This window comes from Populus alba, chromosome 9 (assembly GCF_005239225.2).
Source record: "Populus alba chromosome 9, ASM523922v2, whole genome shotgun sequence".
NCBI lineage: Eukaryota > Viridiplantae > Streptophyta > Magnoliopsida > Malpighiales > Salicaceae > Populus > Populus alba.
Window position 1 is genome coordinate 6,921,067 of NC_133292.1, and position 22,488 is coordinate 6,943,554.

At 34.7% G+C, this 22,488-nt stretch overlaps 2 protein-coding genes across 2 annotated transcripts; both read left to right on the plus strand.

Annotated features, from left to right (window-relative positions):
- Positions 1–4,243: 4,243 nt before the first annotated feature.
- On the plus strand, positions 4,244–13,155 carry LOC140955961 (uncharacterized). Its single transcript, XM_073411444.1, has 10 exons — positions 4,244–4,333; positions 4,848–7,382; positions 7,499–7,625; positions 7,721–7,809; positions 8,944–9,188; positions 9,961–10,047; positions 10,176–10,275; positions 10,739–10,946; positions 11,032–11,167; positions 12,522–13,155. The coding sequence occupies exons 1-10, from the start codon at positions 4,244–4,246 to the stop codon at positions 12,583–12,585; spliced, it is 3,681 nt and encodes a 1,226-aa protein (XP_073267545.1). The 3' UTR covers positions 12,586–13,155.
- Positions 13,156–17,042: 3,887 nt separating this feature from the next.
- On the plus strand, positions 17,043–22,140 carry LOC118027585 (protein PMR5). Its single transcript, XM_035030967.2, has 5 exons — positions 17,043–17,689; positions 17,802–17,973; positions 18,670–18,848; positions 19,777–19,935; positions 21,614–22,140. Exons 1-5 carry the CDS (start codon positions 17,349–17,351, stop codon positions 21,945–21,947), a joined length of 1,185 nt encoding a protein of 394 aa, XP_034886858.1. The 5' UTR covers positions 17,043–17,348; the 3' UTR covers positions 21,948–22,140.
- The last annotated feature ends 348 nt before the right edge of the window (positions 22,141–22,488 follow it).

Genomic DNA, 22,488 nt, shown 5'->3' on the forward strand with positions numbered 1-22,488 from the left:
CGGGCTTGAGTGGATGAGCTCTCAGACTTGACAAGTCAAGATGAGCATCAATCTCCTCATCAAGTTCCCCAACAATGCTTCTGCAAGAAACAACAAAAGAAAAACTTTGTTAGAGGGAACAGGACATTGTATCAGCCTTCCCAAACAAATTTATTATAAAAAAAAAAAATGGAAGATGGCATTTACATGTTGTCACCCCGTATTATGTATAAGCCCAGCACTGGTTGTTGAACACCTTCCTGCAAAATTAATCAGGCAAACTATTCATGTGGCCTGCGGCACTAAAAAGACACAAACATGTTTGTTATCTTTATCTCTTCGAAGCATTACACCACAGAAGAGAACATCATATTTTCAAAAAAAAAAAACTTCTTGAAATTAAACATTCCCTGAGAAACTATATATACATCTACGCACATTGATCAGCTTGGCCATATAAAACCAGGATTGTTGCACTGCTACATGCATCTAAGTTTCTGCAAATTCTTTTTTTCTTTAATCACTAGGGTTCAAATAGGCAAAGGAATAAAATCACCAAAAATTCCTCTGCAATAAAGGCCCGTCAGTTCCCAAAACTATTACACACTACTAGAAAGCTAAATTCGAAGCTTTAAAATCAACATAAGCGAAAACCTAGATAGTAAATTGTAACAATAAAACAGAAGCACTAGTGAAAAAATCCGAAAATCAAAACATTTGATGTGAACCCAAAAAAAAGATAAGTTTGAAAACCTAAAACCCACAAAAAGAACTCAAAACATTGATATCTAGTGTGAAGTTTATTTCAAGAGTGGGAGAGTTTTACCTGTTTAACTGGACTTTTGTGCTTCTTGTCCTTTGTATTTTAATGGAAAGGATGTTCCGAGGAGGTTTGAACTAAAGTAGGAAATAGAAGGAGAACAGCAGGGTCTCGAGAAATTCTCTACAATTTTAAGGTTTTGAGTCTTAGCACAAAAAAGAAGTCAAGGCAGAGTGAGAGGGTTTTGATGGTTTAAGAGAGGAGGATTTGTTAGCCCTTGTATTGATATGGACTCGTTCTTGTAACTGTATATGGGCCTAAATAACTACTTTTGGAGCAAATTTGGGCTGAATTATATATTTTGTTTGGACTTGTTATTATTGTTATTTTTATTTTGCTTTTACGGCCAATAAAATCCCAGTGCAGTGTTCCTACTTCGATTTTGATATTAATTTCATCTTCCCGGATTTTTCATAAACTAACTATTTTTATTAAAATTAAAATATTCCTGAAAATTTTACTTTGTATACACAAAAAAAAAAACTGTTCTAAACTATTAAAACGAAAAATGCCATGGCATTCTCTGTCCCTGAGAGGATAGCATGATAAGAAATTCCTTGCATGAATCAAGCGTTAGGGTGCTGGTTTATGGATAACTAGATGAGCCAAGCATTATTAAACCTAATTTTACTCGTATCCCTAAAAAGTAAACGCTTTGCGACAGTGTTGGATTATTATGTTTTTGCAAAACATAACTTGTTATCACAAACTTATAATCTTAATAATCATAATAGAGCCAATTTAAAATATTTAATTAAACCAATAGTCTAAATCACAAGATTTAAATAACTCAATAAAAAATAAATAAAATTATAAAGCTTTTTTAATTATTAAAAAAATTATGATACGAGTTATTAGACTCAAAATATTTAATATAAAAAAATATAAAATTAATTTTTAATTAATTGAATGTTGAAGGTTAAAGAATAAAATATAAAAAAATATATAATTTTAATTATTCAAAAAGGATTTAAAAAAACAAGAGGTGCAGTTACTGCAGTAAAAATAGTTCTATTAATTACAAAAGCTATTATTAGATTTATATATCCATCTATACCAATCTTATTTATATTTTTTATACAATAGCAAAATACAAACAATTCATCAGAAGATATATGACGTGGACACATGGACCTAGCCATGCATATAATGTTAGTAGTTATTAGCACGTGGGTCAACCCCTGTAAGAAAAATTTCTTAAATTAAACTCTCAACTAGGAAAATTACTACGCTAGAGCAGTATAGGAGGAAGTAATTATGACTCTGGCACTAGCAGGTAGCTTAGGCCTTAGGCATAAGAAAAACAGTCCATAGAGTTGTCATTCTTACGTTTTATCAACTCTGCGTTCACATCAATTTCAACTCAACTTCTAAGTTTAACTTTTTAATCCTTGGTAAACGTTATTTTTCTTTTATTAACGTTTTTAATATAATATATAATTTTAACAGAACTTGTAAATTTTAAAATTAATAATTATATAAGTCTTTAATAACTATAAAATTTTTAAAATTTAAATTAATAATATTTAAAAAACAAATGTAAAACTTGACTAATTAATCTACTTTCTTTAAAATTATAAACACGTTATTTTTTATTTGATATTATAAGGTAATATGTTTTTAAAAGTATTTTATATTTAAAAATATATTAAATATTTTTTTTTATAAATTTTTTATGTTGGTATTTTAAATTATTGAAAAATATTAAATAGTGAACCATCTTAATTTTCTTTATTGGTTTTTTTTATTAGGTGCTTTTATTTCTCATCAAACCAATTGTAGATTGGATTTGTAAATTAATATCCGATAAACTAGAAAATAATATTTGAAATCTTTAATAAAGCAATACAATATAAAATAATAAAAATGTAACATTAAAAAGTTGTTATGGGTTGCATTAATTATTCATGATTTTTTAAAAAAATTAATCATTTTACATTAACTTAGTGAGATTGAATTTAATATCTTTTTTCGGTTGATTTTATATAGATAAAGCTTTAGTGATGTTAATAATAAACTATAACGTCAAGTTACTACTACATTTTGCAAAATATTTTTTTTATTTAAACAAATTAATACTTTAAGGATACAATTTCATTTTCAAACTGAAAAAAAATATATTTTATTTTTTATTTTTCCATTAATCAATATTTTTATTTTAGATTCCCAACTCAAACTTTAATTGGGATCAATAAATTGATATCATTTATTAATTAGCATAACTCTTAATTTATTTTATTAAAGATATGTGTGAACTTTTCAACCAGTAGTTATAACCTTGTTTGATGGTTAGAATAACCATTAACAACATTCACATTATTTTTTTACGTTGAGAAAAAATAAGAAGAAGAAGCTCGTCTCGTAATACAAGAAATCAAACTAGTATAACTGAAATGAAGTTACAAAGTTCGGGAAAACACAAGAGCATGCAATTTTATATTTATGATCATAAAAGATAAATTATAAGCACAAAAGTGGAGTTTCTACATTCCAAATTCATCTTCTTTCCAGTTATAAGACTCAAATCTGAATGTTTAAGGTAATATTTATTTTTATGTTTTTAAAGTATTTAAAAAAAATTAATTTTTTATTTTAAAATTAATATCTTTTGTGATTTTATATTATTTTGATATATTAATTTAAAATTAGTTTTAAAAAATAAAATAAAAATATTATTTTAATATATTTTTGAATGAAAAATAACTGTAATTATACTTTTATAAACCGTAGTTTACATGAATTCGAAACTCACTGAGCGTGAAGATGTGAGTTTGTACGAGTGAAAGCATTTTTAGTATTTCCTTTCACAAGCAATGACAGACCACTAATTAGTTATCGAAACCAATTAGAAAGAAGAGAAATTTTCGAGTGGTTTACACTCAATCGTGTTCTCATTGCACCAATCAAATCCCTGGTGCATGGAATCACTCATGCAACCTTGCTGTCCCTACCCATGATTATCACAGCACAAGCATCAGAAGCCTAAAAATAAAAAAGGGAAGGGTCCACACAGAATCTTGAGGACTGCTGTAGACCACTAGACCCGTTAATCAAGTGCTAGCAATGTACTACACCGTACAATACTGTGGGCCCTTATACGTTCTTTTCCTTTCTTTAAAGTTTAAACCCTAACCACATATAGAATCTGTAAACGTGCCCTAGAAATTAAATAATATTCTTCGAACACATAATAAATCTTAATAAATCAAAATATTAAATGCCAACAAACCTGACTACTTTTATAGACGGAGAGAAAGATTAGTTCTGTTGCTTGGAGAGAAAGAATAGGAAAAATTTACCGAGTGAGGCTGAGGCTTGAGGGTTGAGACTTGGAAGAGTAAGCAAGCCTTTACAAGGACCCTTCTCTCGCTCTATCTGTGACGGCCTTACCCAAAAAAAAAAAAAACTTTCAAAGCGTTTACTTTCTATCAAAATTTTGTTTCAATGGCACTGGACTTGGAGAAACAACAATCTGTGAGAACGAGGAAACGCAAAAGAACCGAAATAAAGCTTTCTGTTAATGAGAAAGTAGAGGTAAAATAATAACTCCTTTTTTGAAGGGTTTTTTGCGGGGTTTTGACACCCTTTTAGCCTGTTTTTGATTGACTATTTTTTATGGTTTTTCTTGTTTTGTTTATTGATCCTTGAGTTTAATGTCAAGCTTTAAGGTGGCTTTCGCTTTGATAGGTGCTGCATTGGGTTTTTTATTGGTTCATATCGGTGTTATTGTTCATCAATGTTTTCAATATGTTTTGTTTTTCCAGACATGCAAGGGTTGATTATGGGTTCTTTAGAGACTACCAAATTTTTAGTCTAATGGGATACCGTTAATGTAATGGTTTTTTCTCAGTTTTCTTCTCAAGTTATTACCCTGTTATTATATGGAAATTTTCTCTACTGGTGTTTTTTTTTTTTTTTAATTATTTGTAAATTTTGGTAATGACTTATTGAGCAGTTTTTACTTATGTTTGACAATTTAATGTTTTTCATATCTGTATTTTTTTTTTCACTTTGGATAATTTGTATGTTTAATTTTGAGATTTTATAGGTAAGGAGTGAGGAAGATGGATTTCAGGGCTCATGGCACCCGGGAGCTGTCATTGCATGTCGTAGGCAAGGCCTGGACTTAAAATATGAAGTTAAATACGATCATATTCTTAATGATGACGAGTCTGACTATCTTGTTGATCAAGTTTGCGTCTCACTTCCCGTTGATGACACTGATTGTGCCAATGAAGACCGGTGTAACAATCGTGGCTTCATCAGGCCAGCACCACCACCGTTTCAGTTTGGTAAATATGGTCTTCCATACGGAATGTGTGTGGATGTGCATTACCAGGAGGCTTGGTGGGAAGGTGTGATTTTTGATCACGACGATGGTTCAGAGGAGAGGAGGATATTTTTCCCTGATTTGGGCGACGAAATTATGGCAAGTGTCAATAAACTAAGGGCTACACAGGACTGGGATGAAGTTGACGAGACTTGGCGGCAACGTGGGACATGGTTGTTTCTTGTGTTGGTTGAGGAATACGAACAAAAACAATATATTCCCGTTTCCATAAAACAACTTTGGTATGACTTGCGAGAGAAAGAGAGTTTTGAGAAGCTTGGACGGTGGACTTCTACCGTGAAAGCTTTGTGGAGAGAGTTGGTTTTAGGGGCAATTGATGATAATCTTAAAGTCGTGGTGAATCATCTTTTCCAGGTGATAGGCATTCCAGACGCTACACAGCAGCCGTTGCAGATCGCTAAACCTGTTAATGATGTTAACATGAATCGGAAAGAAGATCTGGTTAAGACTCACGCCATGAAACCAGTCGAGAACTCGCTAAATGATTGTCTGCTGTTGTATCCTAGTTGTCCTACTGTTGAATCAACTCTTGACAGGGTCGTGCCAAAATTTTCTTGTGAAGATGACGCAGTTGTGTGTATGAAGCCTCGGGCTTTGTTTGCCTTACCTTCTAACCTGGATGGAATTCCTGCTGTCAGTTCTATAACCAGTGATGAAGGTTTTTCTAACTCCAATTCCAATAAAATCAATGGGTCATCTTCGGGTTCAGCATGCATTCAAAGCAGTTGGCTATGTGCTGGCTCAGACATAGTTCCTGGACCTGAATTTTGCCCAGATGCCATTATCAAATACGCAAAGATGGGTAACAAAAAGCCCACGGGTACTCTAATCAAAGATGTGAGGAAGCATCTTTTACATCAGAGGTGGAAAATTGAATCCATGAAAGATAAAGGCACAAGTAGACTGCGTTACACCTCACCTGACGGGAAGGTGTACCATTCTCTTCGGCAGGTTTGTCTAGATTTTTGTGGAACTGACAGAGGGATCCTTTCTCCAACCTCTGAAGGTAAGCAGAACAGTTTGCATACTTCTCATGGTGATTCATCTTCTCTTATTGAGCAACAAGAGGATCGGGATCCTTATTGTTGCTCTCAAGTGGTGAGTTCTTCTAATTCTGAAGCAGTTGTTTATAAACCTGAATATTGTCCCGAAGCAATTGTGGAATGGAGTAATCTCTGGTCTAAAGATGGATCCGGGACGAGATTCAGGGGAAAGATTAAGAAAACTGATATGTCACTAAGAGCTAGGAAGCACCTCGCAGCCCTAGGATGGGTGTTTGGCTATAAAACATGTAATGGGAGGCGTGATTTTTACCATCGATCTCCTATGGGGAGGACATTCTGGTCACTACGACAAGCCATCGAACACATCTTAGATAAAGGAACATGCAATGATACTTCTAGAGATATGGAAATGGAAAATGACAGTAAAACAGTCGAGGGACAGTTTTCTTGTGAAAAAATATCTTCTGCAATTTGTAAAACGGAGTTTCAGAAGGAAAAAAACTTTTCTAAAGAGTCTTCTTGCTTTTCACTGTCCAAAAAACATTTTCACGAAATAAATGTTCTAACCACTAGAAAGGCTCGAAGGAAAAGAAAGGATAGTTTACATGTTGAAACCCATTCAGATGCTCAAAACACAAGCCGCCCAAAGTCAAGAAGCGGGATAGCATCTAGAGGTTTGACTGGATCACGAAATGATAAGAAACATACTAAGTGGGTCCGTGTGCTCCGATCAAGCAAAAGAGTGCAGCATGTGGTAGCTCCTGACCCATCACATCATAATCCTCGAACTGTGTTGTCTTTGTTGATAGACAACGATATCGTGTTGCCAAGGACAAAAGTACATTACGGTAGCCTAAATAGAAATCCAACAGTGGAAGGGCGCATAGCTCGTGATGGGATCAAGTGCAGCTGTTGTGGGAAGGTTTACACCCTTAGTGGCTTTGAACTACATGCTGGCGTCAAATCTTGCAGGTCAGGTGCTAGCAAATACTGCAAGCCAGCTGCCAGCATCTTTCTGGATGATGGGAGGTCTCTGCTAGAATGCCAGATACAAATGATGCGTGGCAAGGAGATGAGTAATCACAAGGCAGAAAGACCTGATAGTTTGAAGGGAAGTTGGGATCGAGATGGTAATGATCATGTATGCTCTGTTTGTCACTATGGTGGTGACTTGATTTTATGTGATCACTGTCCCTCCTCATTCCATAAAAGATGTCTGGGCATGAAGGTGAGTTATGTGTTCATTTAGAAATCCTATTATCATTTTATTATTGAGATATTTGACTTCTCACGCGAGTCTAAACTTTAGTGCTGTTTTTTATCTTCTCTTTCATGCTTCTATAGGATGTTCCGGATGGAGACTGGTTCTGCCCATCATGCTGTTGTAAAATTTGTGGCCAAAACAATTTGAAAAAAGACACCAAGGATTTTATTGATGGCGTTCTTAATTGCACTCAATGCGAGCACCAATGTAGGTTAATTTTATCTGCTTGCAGCTAAAGCTGATAACAAATGGAGGGGCGTGTTTGAAATGTCTCTAATATTCCCTTTCTCTACCTGATGCAGATCATATTATGTGTCTGAGTAACAGATGGACAGATAAATGGAAGGATCGTCCTGAAGAAAATTGGTTTTGCAGCAAAAAGTGTGAAGTGGTACTTCAAACTCACTTTCTCTTCCTATTCTTGTTGTGCACAATCAAGCTAAATTTGCATGTATTTGGTTATTAATGATGAACTCTTGAAAAACAGAATCAGAATTATTTGCTTAACTTGTTCTCATCCATTCAACATATCATATTATTGTTGACACTTGCATCGTAGCCTTGTTATTGGTTTTCTTGGAATTCACAAGGCAGAATTAATGCTAATGGCTTCTGAATCCATGTATCTCATTCCTTTTTCTTGGCATGCTTGCTTGCATTTATGTTTAATACCGTTGCTATAAATACCGGCAAATCAATCGTATATGTTTTGCATATTAGCTGGTTTTGATTCCATTTTAGATGAAGCTGAAGATTCAGTGGATTACCTACACCTGCCCTATCAACTAAGATCATTTTAGGTGCTAAATCCTTGGATGATAGGCCTGAAGTAAAAACGTGAAAAAAATGGTTATATTGCTGCTTGGGGAAGGAAGACACTACACAGTCAGAAGCTTTAGAGCCTTAGGCATAACCAGCACTTGATCAAATTCCCCACATTCTACCCCCAATAGAAACATAACAGAACTTGTAATAGATATTATGCGATTTGCTTTACACTCATTCCTCCCTTCCCTTGTTTCTTAGCTTGGCTACACCTCCTTCACCTCTTTGATTGAGTAGAGACCATATCCACAAGTTTTAAGGGGGATGGCTCTTTTTTCAGATTCTTAGAGACCTTATGGTGTGATTTATATGATCCAAGTTAAAATACAAGTTTTTTTTTTTTCTATTAAGAGATTCAATGTTGTGCTATTATATAATTTAGTCAGCTTGATTGGTTACACTCGATGATGTTGTTTTTTTTATGTATATGAGGATCAATTGACAATATTCAATTAGAATATGAGTTGCAAAGATAAATAAGAATTAAATCTTCGTAGGCTATTACCCCCCCCCCCCCAAAAAAAAAAAAAAATATATATATATATATATGAATAAAATTTCACTGTAGACCGTCTTATAATGCATGGTGCCAGTAGCTTATACCTGCCACAAAAATATATGTTCAATGGATATTCTTCTTGGAATGTCATGGAGGTTGCCGCACTTTGATTTTACTGTTATGATGGTGTCCCTGTTGTAGATATTTTTGGGCCTTCAAAAGCTTATAGGAAAACCAATTCCAGTGGGTGTGGACAATCTTACTTGGACGTTATTCAAGTATATGCAGTCTGATCAGCATAAACTTGATTCTTCTGATGATGAGACCCTGGTTGAGACCTACAGCAAGCTCAAAATAGCACTTGATGTGGTGCATGAATGTTTCGAGCCCATTGAGGAACCTCGCACCGGGAGGGATCTTATGGAAGATGTTATTTTTAGTAATGGGTGAGAATTTATTATTTAAGACAAATTATCCTAACCACTTTGTTTTTTCTGTTACATGGTATTTGGTATATTTTATTCATAGAGCATACTTAAAGTGGTATTTTAAAATTTGCACAACCAAAATCTAACTATTCTGGATCTTATATTAGTACTGAACCAAGAGGCTCCTGATTTTGTCTTTGTTTTTTGTATCTCGAATCACAAACAAAATCCATATTGAGCATATTTTAATTGGCTGCCAATGCGTTTTTCTATAACAAGTGCAGAAAAGGTGGAAGTTTTCAGAAACAAGCAAGCGCAGAGGCAAAAGATGGTTTCAAAAAGAATGTTTAGAAAAAATGTTTGGATTCGCACTATTTCCACCTCACTAAAAATGATGCAGCCATAGCAGTCTGAAACAATCCCCACCCCCATAATAATTTGCTCTTCATGCTATTCCTAATTATTTTCAGTTCTCTACTTATTTAGTTACTTTATCTTTCATCATGTTTTATGAAATGTGTTGATTAGTCACTGGACTTTCTTGGTACATTCTGATTTATAGATTATTGAGTTATAATTACCTTGTAACAGTAAGGATGAGTTATTATTATTATTGGTGGATGGCAGGTTATCATCTTTGGACTGTCTTCTTCTAAGGTGTCAGTTGTTATGACTATGGGGATTGACAATTATTCTTGATTTTGACATAATTTTATGTTCTTAGTTTGAATTTGATTCTCTCCATACTAGATGTCAGGCATGGTTAATGTTTCTGTATTTGACTTTGCAGGTCAGAACTTAACCGTTTGAACTTTCAAGGGTTCTACACCATACTTTTGGAGAAGAATGACGAGTTAGTTAGTGTGGCTACTGTAAGGTGACTTCATAGAATCTCTTTATTCACACAATGGTATTCTGTATGGGATTAGAAATAGTTGCTGAGCAGCCTTGCCTTTATGTTTTGTGAGATAATGGTTATCTCACAATGATAGTTTCTTGTTCAAGGATTCATGGAGACAAAGTAGCAGAAATACCACTTGTTGGCACAAGATTCCAATTTCGGCAACTTGGAATGTGTCGCATACTAATGGATGTGCTCGAAAAGGTAATCCACCGAGCCTGTCTGTAATCCGGCTTTCTTTTTTTATGTTCATTTATCCCAATTTCCTAGTGGTTTTTGAAGATTTGGCTTGCAACCCCTGTAATGCTTCCCTTCACTCGAAACTTTAATAATTGCAATACATCAAGTGGCTGTGGTAGGCATCGTGTTAATCTACCGAATGAGGCGGCTTATCATTATACTTTTCAAAGCGCTCATTGAATGCCATCGAAAAAATGAAAACAATGCCAAGTTTTACGTTGTCGTGGAAATTAGGAATAGCTTTCTGAAAAGAGAGTTTTTTTTTTCCTTGCATGTTGATGTCATTTCTTGACTTGAGAGAGGAATGCATTTATTTATCAAGGATGACACAAGTCCTAAGCATAGCGATCTCTTTTCTACTATGCTGCTACAAGTGGATATATTTTGGCCAAATTTGTCAGTGCTGTTCTGTTTTTTCCCCCTTCAGAAGCTCATGGAATTAGGAGTCCAGAGACTGATTTTGCCTGCTGTTCCTGGTGTCCTAAACACATGGACTGGTTCGTTTGGATTTTCAAAGATGACAGACTCTGAGAGATTGCAGTTTGTAGATTACACTTTCTTAGATTTTCAGGATACCGTCATATGCCAGAAACTATTAATGAAGTTGCCTTCTGCACAATCAAGCCCGTTGAAAGGTTTGTTGTTGCTCTGATTGAGGACAAGTGAAAAGGAATATTTGTATATCAATCATCACACATGTTCTTGTATTCTGTAATGCAGCAATCCAACCTACACTTCTTGATGATGTTTATGGAAGTGGCGAATGCATTGATGCCAGTGACCCTAGTCCTGTCCCTGAAGTACTTAAAACAGATCAAAATGAGGATGGTGGAACCATGGAACAAGGACCAGTGGGGTATGTCTAGTCTCTTACTTCCTCTATTAAAAAATGGAAAAATAAAGGAAATAATCTAGGAAACAGCAAAACACAAGGGCTTAAGGCCTTGTTTGTTTCCCGGAAAGTAGTTTCCGGGAAACCATTTTCCAAACTTTCCTGTGTTTGTTTGTCATTAGAAAAGTTGGTCAACGGAAAACAATTTCCGGTCAGCGGAAAACACTTTCTAGTCAACGGAAAATACTTTCCGGTCAACGGAAAACACTTTCCAGTCAATTTTAGTCAAAAAAAAAAATTTGACTTGGCTTTCAGGAAAGTATTTTCCTTTTAGCTGTGTTTGTTTTCCGGAAAGTGGTTTCCGGAAAATCACTTTCCAAACTTTCTTGTGTTTGTTTGCCATTAGGAAAGTTGGTTAATGGAAAACACTTTCCAGTAAAAGGAAAATTTGGCTTGGTTTTCTGGAAAGTGTTTTCCTGAAAAATTTGAGGGGAAAACACTTTCCGGAAGTTGTGAAAAATTTAGAAATGTCATTATTTGCTGATTATATCAAATTTGATCCTCAAACTTTTGATTGCCATATATATTTTGTTTTGAATATTTATTTTTCAATTTCATCTCTTAAAATTTTATTTTTATATTAACTTTGGTCCTTATTTTTATAATTGCTATTTGCTTTTTCCTTATCAATTTTTTATTGAAATTTTTTATTTATCAAATTTGATCCTCATTCTTTTGATTGTTACTTATTTTATTTGAAATAATTTATGAAATGTTGATTATTATTATTTTAATTTCTTTATTTTTCATTTTTTTTAATTTTTTAGAATTGATCCCTATTATTTTAATTATTATTTGTTTTATTTGAGATAATTTATGAAATTATATTTTTTTTTCAATTTCATTCTCATTTAACTTTTTAATTTGTAAGATTTGTTCCTCATTATTTTAATAAACTTGAGAAAAATAAAATATTAGTAAGTTATTTTCCAGCTCATTTTCCATGACATAACCAAACACTGAAAAGTGTTTTCCAGTTTATTTTCCATAACACTACCAAACATCGGAAAATACTTTCCCGGAATTCACTTTCCAGGAATTCACTTTCCCCGGAATTCACTTTCCAAAAGGAATTCACTTTCCTGCAAACAAACGGAGCCTAAAATGCTTTTTTTTTGGGGAAAAGTAACTTTTTTAGTTACCAGATACGGGGCTAGGTTGGAAAAGTGCCGTCCAGGAAGTTGCCTTTATTTGAGAATCTGAGTAATTAATTTGTATAAAATTTGCTTAGAATAATCGGAGGGTGATAATTAAAATGGTCGGATAAAATTTGTTTTGTAGATTTCCAGTTACTTTATGCTCGCTTTTATGCTTGTAGAAAGGACAAGGCGCTGGCAAATGAATTCTTAGAGACTTGCTTCTACTTGGCAGTATCACGCTAGCTGCTCAAAAGATCAGTTTGAGATTTATGTAGGATGGCACGTGTTTCTTTTGCAAGATATCTAGTGTTCATCTGCCCTGTAGACCTGATTAGAACAAGGTAGAGGGAGGATTAAGGAAAAAGAAAATGACTCAAGGTGAAGTACTGGTAATGCTGGGCTGATGTTTCTATGTTTCTATCTCATGTTCCAATGTCCTTCTCCGCTATATATGATATGCACTTGATCTAGTAAGCACCATACCACCTATCAAGTTCAAGTGGAATGGCTGAATTTCTGTTAGATTAAATTATGAAGAATAGGAGGGAGACAACAGCTGATACACACCATCAGACCCCTCTTAAGTGGGAACATCTGAGAGCTCTTACATGTTCTAGTCACCAAGTCCTATGTATTAAATCCTTGTTTCTAGCAGGGTTCTAGTTTAACGGGTCTGTCTGCTTGCACACATTTTATGTGTAATTGCTTTAATTATTAGCACCAACCTAGGGGGTTAATGTCATGTCAAGCAGCAAGAAGGAATCTACATTTTGATCACCACATAAAGGCAACTCCTGTTTTGTCTGAGTAGAGTATGCAATACCCCCATATTTAATTGGCTTAAAAAATTCACATGTTTTTTTTTTTTTTTTTTCATTTTGTGCTTAGAATTTCTATATCCGTTTTTGCTTGTTATGTTGCCGAGTGCTGACTGTCGCTATTGTCAACAGTGTTGCTGCAAGCAATATCAGTGATGTAATCACAAGGCCTGTTCATCAAGTAGCTGTGGTAAGTCATGGTGCTTGAAACGGAGAGCCATGTCATCACCTATCATGTCTTAATTTGTGGAACGTAACCTTCACTTTTTATACATTTTATACAAGATTCCTTGGCATGTTTCTTGTCAGGTTAACCAGCCATATCATCTTGAATGTGAACCCTGCAATGGCAAAATCAACGAGTCCTTGGTTGAGGATTCCACTTTTAAGAAGGAAAGCATGGTCGGTGATAATGGTTCGAGCATTCTTAATCGCGGAAGATGGTTCGGTAATGAGGGCGACTTAAAGTGCTACCAAAGAAGAAATACAGTAGCCCGTCAGAACTGAGTTTTGTTTTACTTGAATGATCAGATCCCTATCCTGGTCTAGCGAGATAAACTCTATCTCACCGTGGCATAAGTGGAGCCTTCCATTTTGATTGGTTCAGCACTAAAAGTTTTGCTCTGCGCTAAAAAATTCCATGTACGGAAATATTAAGGGGAAAGGAGGTTCTCATTGTTGGCATGCTTTTTATGTATAGCAGCTATAGATATTAGATACAAAGATGAGTTCATTTTGGGTTCTCTATTGTGGACAGGAGCTCAGGGTAGGAATGTAACGACGAACGAGGCCAGATGCATTAAATAATCAGCTATTCAAGTGTATGGAAAGTGTAAACCGTGTAGTTCCTGCCTAATTTTCCCTAGCACCTTTAGCTAGCTTCTTGGTAAAGTAGGTAAACAACCAAGAGCTTCCCATTGTTCCTTTAAACACATGTTCATGTTATTGGTGTTGTCACCTTACCGTGTCTCCAAACGATTCTATATGCAAACCATGCTGTCTATTTTTCTCTTGGTCTTATCTTTTTGTTCCCTGCTTCCTTCCAATGGAATCTCTCTCGCCAACCCACTTCGGCATGCGAGTACACTCCGACTTCCATCTACTTCTGTTGGTCCAATAGACATTGCTTTTGATTCTGCTGGTGTTGGTCCATTCACCGGTTTCCGACGGTAGAGACCTCAGGTATGTCAACCGTACTGTTGGCTTCATAGATTTTGCCATACTAAACAGGTACTCCATCAATTGTCAGAAGAATATTTGCTAAAAGATGATAACCATTTAACATACAAATAACCATGTCAGCTATGTGTGAAAATGTATATTTGGAAAACCAGTTAACTTCCTAATGTTGCAACATTTGCTGCCTATGGCGAAAAAACTATGTGATGGCGCAAGTGATCCTGCATTAGAATCCATCTGCTGGCGGCCAGTAAGATATGTTTTTCTTACTTAAATTTACTAGAGCCAGTAACTCGATAAATAATTATAGATAACAAGTAGAACTTAAATACTGGGAATGGACCAATTCTGACGTGGGGAGGAAAAAATTCTTAATTTGAAGATGATGTTAAGTTGATTATCCATTAAAAAAAAAGAATCAGTTTTTAGTTTCAATGGCTATGAATGAAAATAGGGTCCAAAAGAAAGAGAGAGAGAATGTGGAGAAATCGGTAAGTTTTTAGTTGATTATCCAGAGTTGAAAGACTGGTGGCTTGGACTTTGGGGACAGGGAAGAGGAAAGGGTGTAGAAGTAGACGATGTTTGGGTCTCAGCAAATTTTAATTTAAGACAACAAATGCAGAGCAGACCAAAGTCTTTGAACAATACAAAGACTGTCCCTTTCATTAATCACCAGACAATTGCGTTTGATATTTGTGGCAGCGGCAAGGTGCTTCCTCTCCTTGTCCTCTCACGTGGTTTTTTTTTGTCCTTAAAGCTGGAAGCTTTGATTTCACCATGCTCCTGTCGCGCTTCCCTTCTCCTTTAATTTACTAGTTGACCACTACTTTGGATTTTTGCTTTATCAAAACAAATTAACATTCTATAATGGAAATCCCATCAATCATACGGTCCATTGAGGTTGTAAATCAAAAGGACAAGAGAAGAAAAGTCCTTCGTATATATAATTATTTGCACCTAAACAATATACACACACTATAAGGAATCTAAAACAGACGGTCCATTGAGGTTGTAAAACATATGTAAACTGTCATATGTGTGTGTTTATGTTATGACAACTTGAGTTACTATTCAATACTTATTTTTCTCACTATGTATTTTGATTTAGGTCTTCAAACAAAGTTTGGATAAGAAAAATGATGCAGAATTTTGTTGACATTTGCATTAAAGTTATTGATATAAAAATGAGACTAAATACTTATTTTAAGTAGATGAAATTTTTTATTAATCACCTTTAAAGAACAGACTAGTCATGTTTTCATCAAATCACAACTAAAGAGTAAATGAGATGACTGCAAAAATAATGAAAAGATGTTAAAGAAATTGATTTCTAAAACTGCTATTAGATACAATAAGTTTTTTCAAATGGATTATGTACAAAATGAAATTGACGATAATAAAAGTAAGATTTTAATAAAGGATTCTTGATTTTATAATGTATTAAGAATTCAATTTATAATACTTTAATTTAAAAACTGTAAAATTACTATACGTTTTTTTTAATTATTTTATTATTAAAATCACTTTTAATTAAACCCCTTTAAACTGTTTTTTCTTCAACATGTTTTAACTAAATATATATATATTTTTTATAAAACTCATGGAGGCACAAAAACAGATGTTCTCACATTGCTCAGAGGCCCGTAATTCTGGAAAGGAGCCCACTTCGCTCGAATGGAGAGTTTGGACTAAATTACTTGTGTGCATATAGCCAACATATCAAATGCTTCTGTTAAATTGATCTCCAGAAGAAAAGCCGTCTTCCCCCCTCACATCCTATACTCTTTTTCCAGATTGATCTTCTCCCAAAGGTATCCAGCTTCTGCACCTGGAGCCATGATCACATCCATGCCAGCAATCCCAAATATGTTCTTCATTTTCTCATATTTGTTAATTGTATTTTATAATAAAAATTGTATTTATTTCATGGCTCATATTTACGCAATAAAGCTCATACTTTCAAGGCATGTCCATAAAAATAAAATAAAAAAAAGATTCTCATTCACCTTGAAACCAGCTCCGGGTGGAAGGCACAAAAGCTTTTGTATAAAGCTCACAGTTACGCAATTGGATTTGTATTGCGATGAGAGATTGTTTGAAGGTAGAAGGGAACAGAATGATGTTCTTGTGTATGTGCACGAAGGAAAGCAACGAACATTATACATTCAAAAGATTGATTCTTTGATAGGAAGGAAAATATCTGTTCTTTATCCATGTTAGCTGCTATGCTTCTCTTTTCTATTCAAAGCAGATTGGATCTCAAACTTTGAGGCGCCACCATGATTTTAACATACAAAAACAACAGACAATACACATAGGTGAAGATGACCTCGCTGTCCTATGTGTCTGTCTCAAACAACAAAAAGCATATGAAAAAAAAAAAAAACCAATGTTTCCAAACCCTCGGGCCCCTCCTCAATCTTCGTCGGTAATGCTTCTCTCTTTTTTTGATTTATAATATTTTCTCGTTGCTTTACATTTTTATTTCTTTAATGTGAATGTTTAGATCTCAATTAATTATATAATTTTTTTTAGTGATTATAAAAAAATCAAACTTGTAATTATTATAATTATTGAAAAATAAAACTAAAACTAACCAGTTAAACGGAATTAAAATTCTTTGCTTCTTTACACTTTCAAGGTAGGTGTCAGCAGTTAATATCTAGAGACTAGAGGTGCACATCAATACGAGTGGATCCAAGAGCATCCTATGATTTGTGGACAAAAACTGAACTTGCAGATGAATCAATAGCCTCTAAAGGAATTGAAGAACTCGAACAAAGTCTAAAATCAAAACCTTCAACAATCCAATATGCAACTCATGTGAACCCATCTCGGCTACCTTCACATGCACACAAGAAAACAAAAAACCCACCATTCTTTTATAAGACTACACAATCCTCCTAAGCCCTATCCCCTCTCTTTTTTCATAGCAATCTCTCTTTGCTTTTTTACTAGCTTTTTAGCTCTACTTACTTTTGCTTTTCTCACCCTTCCCTCCTCTAAAAAATGTCCCTTGCTTGTATCCGGTCCTCTTGCAATCCATTAGCATCATGTTTTGCGATTGTTTTCTTGGTTTTGCTTCAAACCAAGGTTGCAACTTCAGCTTTGATAATGAGCATGAGAAACCACCACAACCACCACCAGCACAGATTGCCAAGGCTGCAAGGTAATCAAAGTACTTGTGCATTGTTTGTCGGCACTTGGGTTCGTGATGAATCATACCCATTGTATCAATCTTCTAATTGCCCAACCATTATTGACGCTCAGTTCAACTGCCAAATGTATGGTAGGCCTGACTCTGATTATCTCAAGTACAGATGGCAGCCTCTCAATTGTGAGCTCCCAAGGTAACAGAGAACATCATCTAGTGTTAAATCGTTTTGGGTCCTCCTTCTGTCTAACATTTCTAGTGCTGTGAATGCAATTGGTGGACTTATGTTTAATTTTTATATGGTATAGATTCAATGGGCTTGAGTTTTTGCAAAATATGAGAGGGAAAAGTATGATGTTTGTGGGGGACTCCCTTGGACGGAATCAATGGGAGTCTTTGATTTGCTTGATTTCATCGTCGGTGCCTCGAACTTCAACACAAATGAGTAGAGGAGAACCCTTTTCCATCTTCAAGTTCTCGGTAAGTTCCCCTGTTCCAAATAGCCACTACTGCTACAGTACTTTACTTGAGATGCGAATTGATAAGATTCATGTGCTTGCTGCTAGTGGCCTCCAAGGCTGCAATTTGAACACTAAAAAATGTTGCTCCTGCCGGAGTCTTTTCATTATCTTGAGCCCAGCAATATATGGACGAAACATGAAAGAAGTCGTCGTTTTTTTTTTCCAGGACTCGTCTTTTTTTCTTGACAATCGAACTTCGATTGTGAACTTGGACAAATAGTGTCATTTTTGTCGTTTTCTTAACATCATAGTGTCAGGGAGAGAATAAATTTTCAAAACTTTGATTGCACTGCCATACCAAAAACAAATACCTGAGTTTACCGTGCTGTTTTCTATTTTTCAAACTTTAACCCGGAATTACACAAGTTCTGTAAAAAAAAAAGGGGAGGAATGGGTGTAGCTGTCCTGCATTTAGTCATGATTGGATTTGAATAAAAATCGGACGGCTATTATTACACTGATTTAAATAACATGAAAAGTCAGATACGGTGGTCATAGTTTTGAGGGGCCCGAACCCTAACTATGTTGGTATGCTTTATCACCGCTGATGCCAAAGTTGCCAGCTGCGGCACATTAGCTAAGGTGAATTTCGGGCGTCAAAAGGAGATCAAGGGAATGGAGGTCATTGTCCTGATCTGGGTTTGGTGTTGTGCAGGATTATGATGTGTCCATTTCCTTTTATAAAGCTCCATATTTGGTAGACATAGATGTGGTACAAGGGAAGAGGGTTCTGAGGCTAGAGGAAATTTCGGGGAATGCCAACGCCTGGCGAAATGCCGACGTGCTGATATTCAACACCGGTCACTGGTGGAGTCACAAAGGTTCTCTCCAAGGGTAAGAAGTACTGTTACAATTGTCTTTCTTTTTATCCTGGTTCTTGCGTTTTTTCACTTGCTAACACAATTGAAAAAATATTTCTCAAATTAGCAAAACTTAAAAAATAATTCACAAGAAAAGAAAAGAAAAAAAAAACAGGCATCAGCAATATATCAGAGCTCCGATGATGAAACTCTTAGTGTTATTAGAAAGATATTGACAAGATAAATTCATAAACACTATGAAAACTAACTTTAAAAATGATGGGTTGCCATCAAGTGCCCATGTCGCAATCTTTAAATTGTACACATGACTCGTTATTAGCTTTGAAGTTGGCTTTTCATGGTGTAAGAATTCATCTTGATAATATCTTTTCAATGGTATTGGGAGTTTTATTATGAGAACTCTAATATATCCTTAATGTCTTTTTTTTCGTTTCTTGTTTTCATTTTTTTTTATGTTTTTTTTTTCTACCATTAGATTGTTTTTGTTTTTTTTTCTTTCAAGCTATTAAATCTTTATAAAAATGCATATGTGTGAATTAATTATTATATTAAGGTTGTGTTTGGAAATACGAGTCAACCCTTGTTTCTAAAATATTCAAAAAAGCATTTTTGTTAAAAAAAAATTTTAATATTTTGAATTGTTTTAATACGTTGATCTTAAAAGAATTTTAAAAAAATAAAAAAATATATTATTTTAATATATTTTAACATGAAAAATATAAACAATTATTCTTCTAAATAAACTTTAAATTAAAAATTATTTTTCAGTTGTGATAATTTGAAAAATAAATTTTTTACCAGTCATAGTCAGACTAGTGCAAGGAAAAAACTCAATTTGTGTTCGTTGATGGGCTATCTTTCTTGAGTGTTGATGAAAATCAATAAATGTAACAGTACGTAGCACTTGGATTTGTTAAATAAAAGTAGCGTGTGATGGACAGATGGGATTACATGGAATCAGGAGGTACATTCTACCAAGATATGGATCGTCTGGTTGCATTGGAAAGAGGGCTAAGAACATGGGCTAAATGGGTGGACTCCAACATCGACTCTACTAGAACCAGAGTCTTTTTCCAGTCCATCTCTCCCACACATTACAAGTACGTCCCCCCCTTCTCTCTCATCTAATTGGTCTTTGCTTCGAATCTTATTGTCCGTTGGGAGTGGTTTCAGCACTAAAAAATGGGTCCATTTTTAGGGGTGTCTGTGAGTACGGCAGTTGGAGTTTTTTTTTAAAAAAATTTACTTAAGATAATATATTTTTATTTTTTAAAAATTATTTTTAATATTAGGACATTAAAATACATGCTAACACTACAAAAATATTAATTTAAAATAAAAGAATTATTTTTAAAATATAAAAACAAAAATAATATGAACACGATGGAGAGTTGAATCGGTAGAAGGGAAGGTGCAAGTTGCAATTGATGGGTGCTTTCCCAACAGGGTCGTTTAATGTAATTATAACGAATATTGCGGGTTATTGATAGACGGGGAAGGCAGGCAAGGGTAGAACGGGCAACAACAAAAAATAAATAATAATATTGATGATTACTAGATAAAGAAATTGGCAAATTTTCCAAGGACCGGACGGCGTGCTGCAGTCAAATCTTCTTTTTTTCTGAGGTCGCTGTGTTCCGGCTAGATTGTCGGCAACATAGTGAATTACTATTCTTTTGTTTTTATTATTTTTCATTGAAAAATACTTTCAAACACTTATCTAATACTCATAAACTCAAATATAACCTCAGAAACCATGTTTAAACATCTAATAAAAACATAAATCAATTTGAAAGTTTTTAGATTCATAATTTCAAATGCTCATAAATCCGAAGATGAAATGGTTTAGTTTTGGTATCAATAGATTTTTGGAAGCGACAGCATTCATTTAATCTCATCTTTTATTCTCTTTTTCTCTCTTCCTTTTATTTACTTGTAATTTTTAAATTCCACGTCATTTTTTAATGCTGGGAAGTTGAACAAGAGAATTAGATTAGCCGTTATCGAGTTTTTTCACTTTAAAATAGTTCAGGTTTTTTTTTTCGTTTAATCCATTGGTGTTTTTTAGTCATATGAGGCGTACAAAAGAAACTAGCATTAGGGATGTTTAAGAGTGTTTTATTGGTTGTGTTCTCAAAATGTATTTTGTTAGGAAATATAATAAAATAATATTTTTTTATTTTAAAAAAATTATATTTTTATATTAATATAAAAAAAGTATTTGAAAAAAAAAAAAATAATTTTTTTTCAAAAATAAAAATAAATATGCTTGCAATTCGATCGAATATGACAGAAGAGGCAAATTAATTAATGGACCCCCACAGTTAATTTGAATCAACTGCAGGGAATAATCTGCAATTGCAATGAAACCAATTTCAGTCATCACATAAAGACTTTTTCAGAGCCTTGAAGCGTAAAGAGTAGTGACCATAATTATTTCATCTGTCCAGGCAGAGTGTTGGGAAAAATAAAATTCATGTTCAACTAATTACACAAAGGACTAGAGAATGCATGATATCACAAGCCTTAGAGGGGTCATTTGCCCCCAAATGAAAGACAATCTACCGACATCCTTCAACGGTCTCGTCACGTGATCCTGTTCTCAAGAAACCTGAAAATGAACACCGATCATTTGTCGGTTGTCACTTGTCAGCGGCAGTGGCATTACTATTCCTCGTTTAATAGGATGGTGCATGTAATTAGCGTCTAAAGAATTAAGTATTACTCTGCTAAGCTGGAAATTAACAGGAAACCATTTTGGTTATTGATCTGTGACAGTCCAAGTGAATGGAGCTCGGGGACGACAGGAGCAACAACGAGAAATTGCTACGGCGAGACAACACCAATGAATGGAATGACATACCCTGGAGCATACCCTGATCAAATGAGGGTAGTGGATACTGTGATCAGAGAAATGCAAAATCCTGCATATTTGTTGGACATTACAATGCTCTCAGAGTTGAGAAAAGATGGGCACCCATCAATTTATAGTGGCGATCTGAGCCCTCAGCAGAGGGCGGATCCATCGGGATCCGCGGATTGTAGCCATTGGTGCCTCCCTGGACTGCCTGATACTTGGAACCAATTGTTCTACGCTGCCTTGTTCTTTTAAGTCTAGTTTATTGTTATTTGTTAACTACCAATTCTAATGATATACGTGTTCGGAGAGATGCATAATTTGCAATCCTCGTCTTCATTTGTTTTGTATGATCTCTAGACTAAGATATACATGTGTTCCGATTAGCCCACCTTGTAAATTAGTGATATTGCATACCACGAAGAGAGATGATTCTTTGTTTGGTGACTGGGAGAAAACTTGCTACTTTATTTTGCTAATTAACCTGATCCCTTCATGGATGGTCTCAAGGACTCGGATTAGTTATTCATAAAGTGAAAAACTGCAAGAATGATTGGAGCCCCTGTTCTATAGCATGTTTGGTAGATGTTACTATGGGATTGAAAGGGACTTGTAGTTATTTCTGTTAGGCATTTTATCTTGCCGGGTCAAATATACCAGCTGCCTGGTTCAAGTGATGGCCGGGAGTAATTTCTAGATAAATGCTCTGTATCCTTTGTTTTCCTTTATCATAATTTTGTCCAGCTCGTTATGATCCGATCGCTGACCGCCATAGACTGGCAGCAGGAGAGAAAAT